The sequence below is a fragment of the Oncorhynchus kisutch genome, unplaced genomic scaffold (genome assembly GCF_002021735.2).
Source record: "Oncorhynchus kisutch isolate 150728-3 unplaced genomic scaffold, Okis_V2 scaffold1763, whole genome shotgun sequence".
Taxonomy (NCBI): domain Eukaryota; kingdom Metazoa; phylum Chordata; class Actinopteri; order Salmoniformes; family Salmonidae; genus Oncorhynchus; species Oncorhynchus kisutch.
Window position 1 is genome coordinate 1 of NW_022263708.1, and position 14,169 is coordinate 14,169.

At 43.2% G+C, this 14,169-nt stretch overlaps 1 protein-coding gene and 1 long non-coding RNA gene across 3 annotated transcripts; both read right to left on the reverse strand.

Annotated features, from left to right (window-relative positions):
• Positions 1-3,134: 3,134 nt before the first annotated feature.
• On the reverse strand, positions 3,135-8,439 carry LOC116367810 (uncharacterized). 2 transcript variants are annotated; one of them, XR_004208455.1, is made up of 3 exons: positions 8,127-8,439; positions 6,222-6,320; positions 3,135-3,175 (listed from the first exon to the last, which is right to left on the reverse strand). It is a non-coding gene; the product is annotated as an uncharacterized LOC116367810 (long non-coding RNA). The 2 variants fall into 2 exon arrangements; XR_004208454.1 differs by lacking the exon at positions 3,135-3,175 and adding an exon at positions 3,920-3,969.
• An 838-nt stretch (positions 8,440-9,277) lies between these two features.
• On the reverse strand, positions 9,278-11,898 carry LOC109877744 (relaxin-3). Its single transcript, XM_020469945.2, has 2 exons — positions 11,527-11,898; positions 9,278-10,583 (listed from the first exon to the last, which is right to left on the reverse strand). Exons 1-2 carry the CDS (start codon positions 11,858-11,860, stop codon positions 10,318-10,320), a joined length of 600 nt encoding a protein of 199 aa, XP_020325534.1. The 5' UTR covers positions 11,861-11,898; the 3' UTR covers positions 9,278-10,317.
• Between the last annotated feature and the right edge of the window lie 2,271 nt (positions 11,899-14,169).

Here is a 14,169-nt window from a genome sequence, read left to right on the forward strand (position 1 = left end):
TTTTGTGTGTATGTATTTGGGATTGTAGCTAGTGGGGTTATCTAGCAAAGTCTATGGCTGTCTGGAGTGGTTCTCAATCAGAGGCAGGTGCTTATCGTTGTCTCTGATTGGGAACCATATTTAGGCAGCCATATTCTTTGAGTTTGTCGTGGGTGATTGTCCTTAGTGTCTTTGTCCTGTCGCTGTATTTAGTTGACAAGTATAGGCTGTTTCGGTTTTCATTACATTTATTGTTTGTAGTGTTTTGTGTTTATTTGTATTTATGTTGTTTTTTTTTCATTAAACATGGATCGCAATCTACATTTATTTATTATTTATTTCTTTATTTAACCAGGTAGGCAAGTTGAGAACAAGTTCTCATTTACAATTGCGACCTGGCCAAGATAAAGCAAAGCAGTTCGACAGATAAAACGACACAGAGTTACACATGAAGTAAAAACAAAACATACAGTCAATAATGCAGTATAAACAAGTATATATACAATGTGAGCAAATGAGGTGAGAAGGGAGGTAAAGGCAAAAAAGGCCATGATGGCAAAGTAAATACAATATAGCAAGTAAAATACTGGAATGGTAGTTTTGCAATGGAAGAATGTGCAAAGTAGAAATAAAAATAATGGGGTGCAAAGGAGCAAAATAAATAAATAAATTAAAATTAAATACAGTTGGGAAAGAGGTAGTTGTTTGGGCTAAATTATAGGTGGGCTATGTACAGGTGCAGTAATCTGTGAGCTGCTCTGACAGTTGGTGCTTAAAAGCTAGTGAGGGAGATAATGTTTCCAGTTTCAGAGATTTTTGTAGTTCGTTCCAGTCATTGGCAGCAGAGAACTGGAAGGAGAGGCGGCCAAAGAAAGAATTGGTTTTGGGGGTGACTAGAGAGATATACCTGCTGGAGCGTGTGCTACAGGTGGGGAGATGCTATGGTGACCAGCGAGCTGAGATAAGGGGGACTTTACCTAGCAGGGTCTTGTAGATGACATGGAGCCAGTGGGTTTGGCGACGAGTATGAGCGAGGGCCAGCCAACGAGAGCGTACAGGTCGCAATGTGGGTAGTATATGGGGCTTTGGTGATAAAACGGATTGCACTGTGATAGACTGCATCCAATTTGTTGAGTAGGGTATTGGAGGCTATTTGTAAATGACATCGCCAAAGTCGAGGATGGTAGGATGGTCAGTTTTACAAGGTATGTTTGGCAGCATGAGTGAAGGATGCTTTTGTTGCGAAATAGGAAGCCAATTCTAGATTTAACTTTGGATTGGAGATGTTTGATATGGGTCTGGAAGGAGAGTTTACAGTCTAACCAGACACCTAAGTATTTGTAGTTGTCCACGTATTCTAAGTCAGAGCCGTCCAGAGTAGTGATGTTGACAGGCGGGTAGGTGCAGTAGCGATCGGTTGAAGAGCATGCATTTAGTTTTACTTGTATTTAGAGCAATTGGAGGCCACGGAAGGAGAGTTGTATGGCATTGAAGCTTGCCTGGAGGGTTGTTAACACACGTGTCCAAAGAAGGGCCGGAAGTATACAGAATGGTGTCGTCTGCGTAGAGGTGGATCAGGGACTCACCAGCAGCAAGAGCGACCTCATTGATGTATACAGAGAAGAGAGTCGGTCCAAGAATTGAACCCTGTGGCACCCCCATAGAGACTGCCAGAGGTCCGGACAGCAGGACCCCTCGATTTTGACACACTGAACTCTATCAGAGAAGTAGTGGTGAACCAGGCGAGGCAATCATTGAGAAACCAAGGCTGTCGAAGTCTGCGAGAGGATATGGTGATTGACAGAGTCGAAAGCCTTGGCCAGATCAATGAATACGGCTGCACAGTAATGTTTCTTATCGATGGCGGTTAAGATATCGTTTAGGACCTTGAGCGGGCTGAGGTGCACCCATGACCAGCTCTGAAACCGGATTGCATAGCAGAGAAGGTATTGGTGAGATTCGAAATGGTCGGTAATCTGTTTGGTGACTGGCTTTCGAAGACCTTAGAAGGCACGGCTAGGATAGATATAGGTCTGTAGCAGTTTGGGTCAAGAGTGTCCCCCCCTTTGAAGAGGGGGATGGACCGCGCTGCAGTTTTGGTCCGACTCTCCTTCACCACACCTAGAAAGCCGTTACAATATATATGAATATGATGGTGTGAGTAGACAGTAGTACAGTATGTAAATAGAAAGGTCTGTACAGCAGTAGTTTTGTATTTTTTTTATTTCACCTTTATTTAACCAGGTAGGCCAGTTGAGAACAAGTTCTCATTTACAACTGCGACCTGGCCAAGATAAACAAAGCAGTGCGACACAAACAACAACACAGAGTTATACATGGAATAAACAAACATACAGTCAATAACACAATAGAGAAAAAAGTCTATATACAGTGTGTGCACATGAGGTAAGATTAGGGAGATAAGGCAATAAATAGGCCATAGTGGTGAAATAATTACAATTTAGCAATTAAACACTGTAGTGATAGATGTGCAGAATATGAATGTGCAAGTAGAGATACTGGGGTGCAAAGGAGCAAAAAATGTATAACAGTATGGGGATGAGGTAGTTAGGTAGGATGGGCTATTTACAGATGGGCTATGTACAGGTGCAGTGATCTGTGAGCTGCTCTGACAGCTGCTGCTTAAAGTTAGTGAGGGAGATATATGCCATTCAGTGATTTTTGCAATTCATTCCAGTCATTGTCAGCAGAGAACTGGAAGGAATAGTTATATAGGATGAGCCATGACTAGAATACAGTATATAAATATAAAGTGGGTTAAAACATTATTACAGTGGCCTCCCGAGTGTCGCAGCGGTCTAAGGCACTGCCGTGCTTGAGGCGTCATTACAGAACCAGGTTCGATCCCGTGCTGTGTCGCAGCTGGCCGCGACGGTGAACAATTGTTCCAGCGTCGTCCGGGTTAGGGGAGGGTTTGGCCGGCTGGGATGCCATTGTCCAATCGCGCTCTAGAGACTCCTGTGGTGGGCCGGGCGCATGCACGCTGACACGGTCGCCTGTTGTACTGTGTTTCCTCTGACACATTGGTGAGGCTGGCTTCCAGGATAATAGAGCAGTGTGTCAAGAAGCAGTGTGGCTTGGCAGTTTGTGTTTCAGAGGACGCATGGCTCTCGACCTTCGCCTCTCCCGAGTCCGTACGGACGTTGCAGCGATGGGACAAGACTGTAACTACCAACTGGGGAGAAAAAGGGGTAAAACATTTTTTATAATAATAACATTATTAAAGTGGCCAGTGTTCAATGACTCTATGTACATAGGGCAGCAGTTTCTAAGGTGCAGGGTAGAGTACCGGGTGGTAGCCGGCTAGTGACAGTGTCTAAGGTTCAGGGCAGGGAACTGGGAGGAGGCCGGCTAGTGATGACTGTTTAACAGTTCGAGATGGCCTGGAGAAGCTGTTTATCAGTCTCTCGGTCCAGGCTTTGATGTGCCTGTAATGTCTCCGCCTTCTAAATGGTAGAGAGGTGAACAGGCCATGGTTCGGTGACTGAGGTCCTTGACGAGCTTCTTAGCCTTCCTGTGACACCGGTGCTCTAGATGTCCTGGAGGGCATGATGTGTTGATGTGATGTGTTGGCTAACTGCACCACCCTCTGGAGAGCCTTGCGGTTGAGGGTGGTGCAGTTGCCGTACCAGGCGGTGATACAGAACACTTAGGTGGTGCATCTGCAGACGTTGTGAGGGTCTTAGGGGCCAAGATTAATTTCTTCAGCCTCCTGAGGTTGAAGAGGTGTTGTTGACCATTTCAGGTCCTAAATTATTTGCACGCTGGGGAACTTGAAGCTTTTGATCCTCTCCACTGCAGCCCTGTCAATGTGGATGGGGGCGTGCTCTCTCCGCTATTCTTCGTTTTGTTGACGTTGAGGGAGAGGTTATTTTCCTGGCACCACTCCACCAGGGCCCTCACCTCCTCCCTGTAGGCTGTCTCGTCGTTGTTGGTAATCCGGCCTACCACTGTTGTGTTGTCTGCAAACTTGATGATTGAATTGGAGACATGCGTGGCGGTTTCACATAAACAGATAGTGAGAGAGAAAGAGAGAAATAAAATCCAGATGACATTCACCTTTAAAGGAACTGTAACAGTTTAGCGTTCCTTCTGTTGTTATTGGCATCCTCTTTACCCTAGACCCCCCCCCCCCTCACACACACACAACGTTGAAACCACAAGCACACAATGAGAGCATTTCAAGGAACATGAAGCCCAAACAGGAAATGATAACAAGACAGAGATCTTGCGATGTGGTGACACCCTTCCTCTCTCAGAGTTCCTCTCCTCTTCTAGTATCAGTATGAAACATAAAATCATAACGACACACCAAGGGTTGTGTTCATTAGGCAGCAAACAGACGAAAAACGTCTGAAACAGGGAGGAACTACCTGAACTTGTCCAATAAGAAACACTCATAAGCGTTTTCCATTTCAAAATGTTCCAAATGTAAAAAATGTACCATTGCCTACTATAATGAACACAACACAAGGTCCATAGCATATGTGATATGACTAACAGGGTGGTGATTAGGAACCATTTACCTCTTGGTTCCCTACGCATTAATTAAGACTGATACTGATATGATCTCTATGGAAGGTTGTGTTGAATAAAATGAAGGAAATGGGGATGCATAAAGTCTAGCAGATGTTATAGCGGGTGCAGAGAAATGCTTGTGTTACATTGCATGTCAGAGCAAAAACCAAGCCATGAGGTTAAGGAATTGTCCTTAGAGCTCCGATTGTGTCGTAGCACAGATCTGGGGAAGGGTACCAACACATTTCTGCAGCATTGAAGGTCCCCAAGAACACAGTGGCCTCCATCATTCTTAAAATGGAAGAATTTTGGAACCACCAAGACAATTCCTAGAGCTGGCAGCCCGGCCAAACTGAGCAATCAGGGGAGAAGGGCCTTGGTCAGGGAGGTGACCAAGAACCCAATGGTTACTCTGACAGAGCTCCAGAGTTCCTCTGTGAAGATGGGAGAAACTTCCAGGAGGACAACCGTCTCTGCAGCACTCCACCAATCAGGCCTTTATGGTAGAGTGGCCAGACGGAAGTCACTCCTCAGTAAAAGGCACATGACAGCTCTCTTGGAGTTTGCCAAAAGGCACCTAAAGGACTCTCAGACCATGAGAAACAGGATTCTCCGATCTGATGAAACTAAGATTTAATTATTTGGCCTGCATGCCAAGCGTCTGGAGGAAACCTGGCACCATCCCTACTGTGAAGCATGGTGGTGCCAGCATCATGCTGTCGAGATGTTTTTCAGCGGCAGGGACTGGAAGACTAGTCAGGTTCGAGGGAAAGATGAATGGAGCAAAGTACAGAAATATCCTTGATGAAAAACCTGCTCCAGAGCACTCGTGACCTCAAACTGGGGCAAAGGTTCACCTTCCAACAGGACAACAACCCTAAGCACACAGCCAAGACAACGCAGGAGTCACTTCGGAACAAGTCTATGAATGTCCTTGAGTGGCCCAGCCAGAGCCCGGACTTGAACCCGATCGAACATCTCTGGAGAGACCTGAAAATAGCTGTGCAGCAACGCTCCCCATCCAACCTGACAGAGCTTGAGAGGATCTGCAGAGAAGAATGGGAGAAGCTCCCCAAATACAGGTGTGCCACGCTTGTAGCGTCATACCCAAGAATACCCAAGTCAAGGCTCTAATCACTTTCAAAGGTCCTTCAACAAAGTACTGAGTAAAGGGTCTGAATACTTATGTAAATGTTATATTTCAGTTCTGATATTTTTATGGGGTATTGTGTGTAGATTAATGAGGGAAAAAACGAATTGAATACATTTTAGAATAAGGCTGTAACTTAACAAAAATGTAGAAAATGTCAAGGGGTCTGAATACTTTCCAAATGCACTGTAAATACACAGTATGTTTAAACAGTATAACAAAAATGCAATGTACAGTAGCAGATATATTAAAATGAGATATGTGAAGAATACAGTACATGAATACACAGTGTGAAAAACAGTATAAAAGATACGGTCCAGTGTTTAATAAGAAGAATGAACTAATAACATAGACAGACAATCAGATCAAACATATAGATCAGCATTACGGTTTAGTCCATCTGAATTATTTGAAGAAACCCCAGAGCTGATCAGTGAATGGTGGATCTGAGGGTGTGTCAAATAGAGATTATAAATAGTCACAAGGAGAATTTCCTGGTCACATGACTTTACCAGGAAAAAGATCTGGGATCAGTCCAGTGTGAAGGACTCACCTGGTTGAGGTAAGCAGGTGTGTAGTAGGAGCAGCAGGATCAGCAGGAGGCATGGGACTCTGGGCCATGCCATTACTCACACCACTATGCCATCAGCACCTATGGAAAACACACACACACCAAATGAGTGGTGAATGGCAGGTGTATGAATGTTTCAGAATTCCCACACACACAGATGCGGACACACACGCACAGACAAAACTTTTACACACACACACACACACACACACACACACACACACACACACACACACACACACACACACACACACACACACACACACACACACACACACACACACACACACACACACACACACACACATCCTTAAAGGTCCAATGCAGCCAGATTTAATTTCAAAATCAAATAATTTCTGGGTAACAAATAAAAAGTACCTTACTATGATTGTTTTCAATTAAAATGTGATCAACAACAGCAGCATGGCTTCTTAGCAAAAAGCGATTTACAAAGCAAGAATTTTGCTAGGACTGTCTGGGAGTGATCTGAGTAGGGAATGGAAAATTGGCAGAGAGGTTTGAAACTCTCTGTCTTATTGGTCTATTAACTCATTTAACACCAGGTGATGTCACCAGGCAGGCCAAATCTCCATCCCACCAAAACAGCTCCTACACTAAAATGGCATTATCATAATTTTCCCAATTTCACAGTATTATTCCAACCTCATAGTGTGGAAATATATTTAAAATATATTTAAAACCCAGGAGCATAACTGCACTGGGCCTTTAGTCCTTAATTGAAATAATAACAAAGTGGTCAACAGCCTCTGTTTTGGTAAAAAGATGAAGGATGGGCCTGGAGAAATGTAACCACTCTCAAATTCATAGACAGGCCTATGGATGCAAGGACTGACCATGCATGATATCAACATTACAGTTTTAACCATGCTTTGAGGCTAGACAGGGTTTGTTTACATTTACATTGTTTACAAACATTGGAGTAAAACAAGACTGATCTTTGGTGATAGGTGTTGTTCACACAGTAACGTGCAAACCTTTTCAGTGTTACAGCCAATGATTTATATATACACTAGATGACTGCTAGGGGGCGATGTGTTGAAGCCAATGTGCCTCCAGCTTGGCACTTCCTCCCTTACTGTTGTAAAAAATACTTTGGAAGCCATAAAAATGTATGTATTAATGTCAACGTTCGTTTTTGCCTCATGTATTCTATTATAGACTCCTTAGCTGACAAGGGAAAAATCTGTTGTTCTGCCCCTAAACAAGGCAGTTAACCTACTGTTCCCCGGTAGGCCGTCATTGAAAATAAGAATTTGTTGTTAACTGACTTGCCTAGTAAAATAATACATACTTTAAAATTATATTATGTGTGCTTAACATAAACATTTGAAATATATACAAATGTTTTCCTTAAAGTACAATTTTTAGATTACTAATGTTACTGACCCACTACAACAACAAAAATGACACAAATACATGTAATTTCGTCCTTGAAACATTTAATGGAAATACTGTAGAATTTCATTCATTCCTATAGATTGATGTTCCTACCATTGAGTGGCTTCACTCAGTGGCCAATACGTAACAATCAGCAATCCAGGGTTTATATACATCATTGGTTACATATCTGTCACTGTCTTCGCCACTGACATATCTGCCACTCTGTGTATTGTGTAGCCTACATACATGTTTTTAAGCCAAAAGCACAGGATGATAAAAGCATCTGGTTTCTATTAACCATTGTTGTCATGTTATGATGCAAATGAGCTTACCATAGCCATAAGTATAGAGATGAGAGTGAACATTCAAAGTCTTGTATCATTTCAAGTCTAAAAACGTTATACTGCTAGGCCTAGTGATCAATATGATTTCCGCAACTGTAAGTTATGTTGAAAAATAAGTGGTTCGAAAAATAAGAGCTATTACCTCGTCGTCAAGAAAGACTTCAAAATAACGGAACTTCCATCTTTCGCCAGCATTCTATTGTACATTGAATAAATGTTTGCGATGTTTACGTGCGCAGAAGTTTGGGAGATTTTCGCTGCACACTGGCTATATTTCATTCCAAAACGATGCTTCCTCCCTTGCCTCCTCGCTCACTCCCTTTCACGGAAATGATTAGGCTGAATAGGTGAAAGCAATATGGCAGAAACTAGATTGGATGTGTGTGTAGACCTAACTATTTCTCACACATCCAACTTGTCTATGATCCTCAAAGCGGAGTGTAATGAGCTGCGAAGGGGTATGGACACATCTCTAAAAAGCTCTGAGATCTGTCTATGACCCGCCTACTATGACCCGCCTACTATGACCCGCCTAAATTGACTTTGAAAGCGATCCTCTATTGCATCAATTTTAACCCTACATTATAATGGTGTTTTCACATATAGTCAGTCCTCTTTAAAATAACTGATTTCAGTCCTCTTTAAAGTGAACTCTGTTTTCACACTGCGCTTTCCTTTGAATGAGAAACTCTTTTGTCAGTTCACTTCACCTATTTTGTGGCCGAATCCGTTCTGCATTCACATTTCTATGTTTAGAAGGGAACCAATATCTTTTTCCAACATTCACTTAATGCACTGTGGGTTTTTCAAAGTGCAGGTGGAGCCATTCAATCAGGTGTTATCAGACAGCTAGATATACCTTATATCTACTTACATTTTGGAAGCTAATAGATTGCATTTACTGAAAAGATGAGAGATAGTAATTGTAATCAGAATATAATTTTAACATGTAAATAGTATTGGTAACATAATAAATAGTAGAAGAATAACAACAGATTAAATGATGCTGTAATTTATGTTGGCCACTGCAACTTCCAGATTGTATCCGTTCTGTTCAGTTCCCTTATGGGCTCTTTTGAGGGGTCAAGTGTGTTTTATTCCTGTGGGATTGTACTCCATTTGAATGAGTCATTTTATTCAAAACGCAATATTTTTGTGCAGTAGAATTAAAAGTTCCTTTACACATGTCATAGGCCAACTCCCATTATGTCCTATGGCCCTATGTTTTCCTATGTCATGATTCTGGCATTGGCCGTATCTGTGGCTGGTGGGAAAACATACCAAGAGTCAGAATGTTAAGCAAATCAAATTTTTATTAAAACCTTTATAACAGGTTCATAATCCAAAATTAAACAGATTTGACAGATTTAAAAATAAAAAAATAAGGGCCATGTGAATGACGACAGTGAGACAAAAAGTAGGAAGGATCCAAAAACAGCAATGGAGAAAGTGGTCTGGAAACCACATTTCATCACAGGTAGCCACATTCCACAAGGTATAGAGACAGGAAGATATCGGTATTCAGTCCCAGTCGGTAATGACATAATAATAAGGAATTCCCCTAGACCACGCCCATAAATTGGGGAAAACCCGCTGAAATTCCGACCAATGGTTCGCAATGGTCCCACGTTGGGAAATAGAGCCTGGGAGAAGAGCCCTGTGGCTTCAGGCTATTCTGTGTGGGAAATGTGGGGACGCGGTGTCCAAGAAGGCTATACGTAGGTATGTGTGTGGAAAACATTTCATCACGGTTAACACATGTAACTTGTTTAGCTCATACTGTCCGTTTGTAATTCCACTAGCTGGATAGTCAGATTGTTTGTGTTATTGGTCTTGGCTAGCTTAATGTTCCGGTCAGTAGCTAGCTGTCACTCAAGTTGCTGCTAGCATTGTCATGGAAAAGGGAATAATAAGGGAAGCCCTACAATATTACGTTTTTCTAAGTTTTCTAGAACGCTAGGGAGAGGCAATATTGAAAAGTAATCTTTAGACATGTTGTACTTTTCGTAAATGGAGTTTTGTAATTGACTAAAACAAGCAGACAATAAGAAAATTGCGTTTGAAAAAGATAACTTTTTTGCTGTGAGCCAATGGGGAAACCTAGGTAAGCACAGGTTGTTTTACAGGCAGGTAGGGTCATGAGGTTCAATCTAATACCGACTGGGTCAATATGGAGAATAAGGTTATATTCTCCCTGCACAGTTAACATGATACTTTAACTCGGAAACACTCTGGAGAGCAGTTAGAAAAACCGAGAGAGAGAGATATGAGAAAATACCAGGTATGTGTAGGGCTATGTGTGTGCATGGGAGGAGAGATAATGGGGTGGATTCTCAGCAAAGGGAGCTGATGTCTCCCTTGCTGCAGCCCCACTTGCAGCAGGCATTGGACAGGCCCACCACCACATCACGGCCCTTACGGTCTGACATACGGAGAGCCTCCAGTATCTCCTCTGAGATGAGGGAGCGGGCTGGCCTGCTGATGAACACCCCACCCTCCTGGACATGCTGGAAGGGACCCTCTGGGACCTGTGAGTCTGAGTTCCAGCCTTCAGACGAGTCCTCGTCATGGGAGCTGAAAGGGTCCTGAGGGAAGTCTCCTGAAATGCAGTTTATAGTAGGAGTGTTGAAATGTGATATTGACTCTCAGTGCTGCTCAATTTATACATTCAAAAGTCAAAGATTACTGTGTTTCTATTTCAAATAAAATGTTATGTGTAACGTGCCAAATACAAGTAAAAAATAGATAAGTAAAAAAAATAATAATAAAAGTAACAAGTAATTAAAGAGCAGCAGTAAAATAACCCTAGCGAGGCTATATACAGGGGGTACCGGTACAGAGTCAATGTGAGTAGCAGTAGCGTAAAAAGGGGGGGCAATGCAAACAGTCTGGGTAGCCCTTTGATTAGCTGTTCAGGAGGCTTATGGCTTGGGGGTAGAAGCTGTTTAGAAGCCTTTTGGACCTAGACTTGGTGCTCCGGTACCGACTGACACTCAGTAGCAGAGAGAACAGTCTATGACTAGGGTGGCTGGAGTCCTTGACAATTTTTTGAGCCTTCCTCTGACACCGCCTGGTATAGAGGTCCCGGATGGCAGGAAGTTTGACCCCAGTGATGTACTGTGTCGTACACACTACCCTCTGCAGTGCCTTGTGGTCAGAGGCCAAGCAGTTGCCATACCAGGCAGTGATGCAACCAGTAGGATGCTCTCGATGGGGCAGCTGTATAGCACTTTTTGAGGATCTGAGGACCCATGTCAAATACTTTCAGTCTCCTGAGAGGGAGACTACTGTCTTGATGTGTTTGGACCAATGCACAATACATTTAAATGAAAAAAATGTAATCGACTGTGCGGATATAATACATTCCAATGGACAAAGCCAGTGGTACAAAAAAAGCCAACATAGTCCTTTCCCTTTACTCAACAAACCATAAATCACTGATAAATTGAATCAGGTGCATTACTGCTTGGCTAGAATCAAAATGTGCACAATTTAGAAACACAATGACCCAATAAAAGGCTTGTCCAGCTGGCATGCCTCACCTGCACTCCCGAGTGACCGTCTCCAGCGAGATCCTCCACAGGTGAAGATGACCGCCCGGATGAACTCCCGGCCACATAGCTTCACTCCATACGTGGGGCGCTCCATCCCCTGCACCCCAGCCACTAACAGACACACAGCTAATACCAGTGGTTTCCACATCATGTCCCAGGAGGTAAATGAACGAGTGAGCCAAAAAGGAGGAGAGAGAATAGATTCTTCAATGGTAGACTGGGCTGTTTGGAGCAGGTGTTTTTCTCTGTCTCTCTGTGGTCGCGAGTGTTGTGTGACTTCCCCAGTGACCTGGTATTGGTTTATAAAGGGGTCCTCAGCCATACGAGGTAGACATGGAACTTGCACATGCACACCCTCCCAACCAGGACAGTCATAGATAGGAGAGAGAGATAGACCCAGAGACCTTTATGGAGACAAAGCACTGACCAAAGGTGGCATAATTAGCCAATACTGCTCAAACGCGACGATGATGTCAGAGTAGTTTGTAATCTGATTACAGGAAAAACGAATTTTCTGGATGTCAAACCCACGTTTCATTTGAATCCTCACCTATACCTTTTTTGTGGTCATCACCCACCTCAAACTCACTTGATCACCAGACATTTCTGCTCATGCAAAGCAAGTGTTAATGTGCAAAGCCACGGTGTAGTGGGAACACTCCCTAACACATGTTACATACAAATCCCATCCGGAGACCAGGATTCAATACCTGTGTCCACCCTTCCCACTGTTTCTCCCTCTTGTTTATTTCCTCACTATCTGAATAAAGTGTCAAAACACCTTAAAAATACATTTAAACTTGATCAAATCTTCTACAGTGTAATGGATTTCTTCATCTGAACGAGAGGCGGACCAAAGCGCAGCGTGGTTGTTTTGATTCATGTTTTAATAAATCCCTTCACATGAACAAACTAACAAAAACAAGAAATGTGAAAACTCAAAACAGCCCTATCTGGTGCAAAACACAGAGACAGGAACAATCACCCACAAACACACAGTGAAACCCAGGCTACCTAAGTATGATTCTCAATCAGAGACAACTAATGACACCTGCCTCTGATTGAGAACCATACTAGGCCTAAACATAGAAATACCCAAATTATAGAAAAACAAACATAGACTGCCCACCCAACTCACGCCCTGACCATACTAAATAATGATAAAACAAAGGAAATAAAGGTCAGAACGTGACATACAGAGGTACAGTAGGAATGTTGGGTATGATGACACAGTTCAGAAGTGTGATGCCACCGTGTCAAAATGTCGGTATCAAGAACATGTTTTCTCAAACAAAAATACCCAGTTTAGTACATACAGTATACTACTAATGTACATGTGTGCTACATTTCAGTAGTGGAAGATCCAGCCTACCGACGGAGGAGGAGCTGTGACTGTGGATGACGACGAGGTGCCTGTTGAGCTGTTCCATGGCCTGTCTGTCAGATGTCTCTACATCTATGCTCCCTCCTCTCAAGATACTACCTTTCTGAACTGCCTATCATCTAAAGTTGACCATCGCCAACATACTGACAGATCCCTACCTTTGTTTTGTTAAATAGTTTCTGGTTACATTTTGTTTTCAAAGTGACTTTGAGATTCTGCTTGTAATGAAAAGCACTAAATAAAATACATATTTTTATTATTATATAGAACTTACTTTCAAGTAAAACTTAAACTCTTCTCCTATACCACTTCACACCTTTTCAGTGCTGACTCTGTAACCCCAGCTCTGATTATTCTCCCATGACTTGCTTCTCCCCTCATATTTCTCCATCTCTCTCTCTCTGAAAAAAGAGGGATGAAGTCACAGGTGGGGGGTTCACACATCAAGGAGTAGGGGGTGCGTGCGACGGAATGAGGCAAAGCGGGTGACATTTTCAAAGGCAGATAACATGGAAGTCATCATCTGAGTCAAACAAAGGCTGGGACCCTATCTGTGTCAACGCATAGGTAAAGGTCTCCCGTTTCAGAATTGACAATGGATTTGTGAATTTGTAATTAATAGGTTGATAACAATGCGAACAACATGGTATTTCAGGGGGACGTTGGAGACTCATTTGCACATTGTCTAGTGGTGAGTGACCAGGTGAGCAGGTTAAGAGAGCGACATTGATGGCGACTGAATGTGTTGCTTTTTGAATCATTTGTTTGTTGCCAGTATGTAGACTGTCTGTATACGTGTGTGTGTGTATCGCGGTTTTGTCTCACCAGGGGTGATGGTCAGATTCGTGTTACAACGAGGAATGAGCGTTACACCGAGGCCTGTGCTGGATTGATTTGAAGGTGGAGGGTCCGTCATGGCCTAGGGCGGTTTGTCACAGCATCATCGACTGAGCTTGTTGTCATTGCAATCTCAACGCTGTGCGTTACGGGGAAGACATCCTCCTCCCTCATGTGGTACTCTTCCTGCAGGCTCATCCTGACATGACCCTCCAGCATGACAATGCCACCAGCCATACTGATCGTTCTGTGCGTGATTTCCTGCAAGACAGGAATGTCAGTGTTCTGCCATGGCCAGCGAAGAGCCTGGATCTCAATCCCATTGAGCACGTCTGGGACCTGTTGGATCGGAGGGCTAGGGCCATTCCCCCCAGAAATGTCTGGGAACTTGCAGGTGTCTTGGTTGAAGA

What these genes read in the sequence shown, in the direction of transcription:
- LOC109877744 (XM_020469945.2), bottom strand. Translation starts at nt 11,860, where the DNA reads ATGGCTGAGGACCCCTTTATAAACCAATACCAGGTCACTGGGGAAGTC. An exon ending in ACGGTCACTCGGGAGTGCAG is followed by an intron (nt 10,584 to 11,526) that starts GTGAGGCATGCC and finishes ACTGCATTTCAG; the next exon opens with GAGACTTCCCTCAGGACCCT.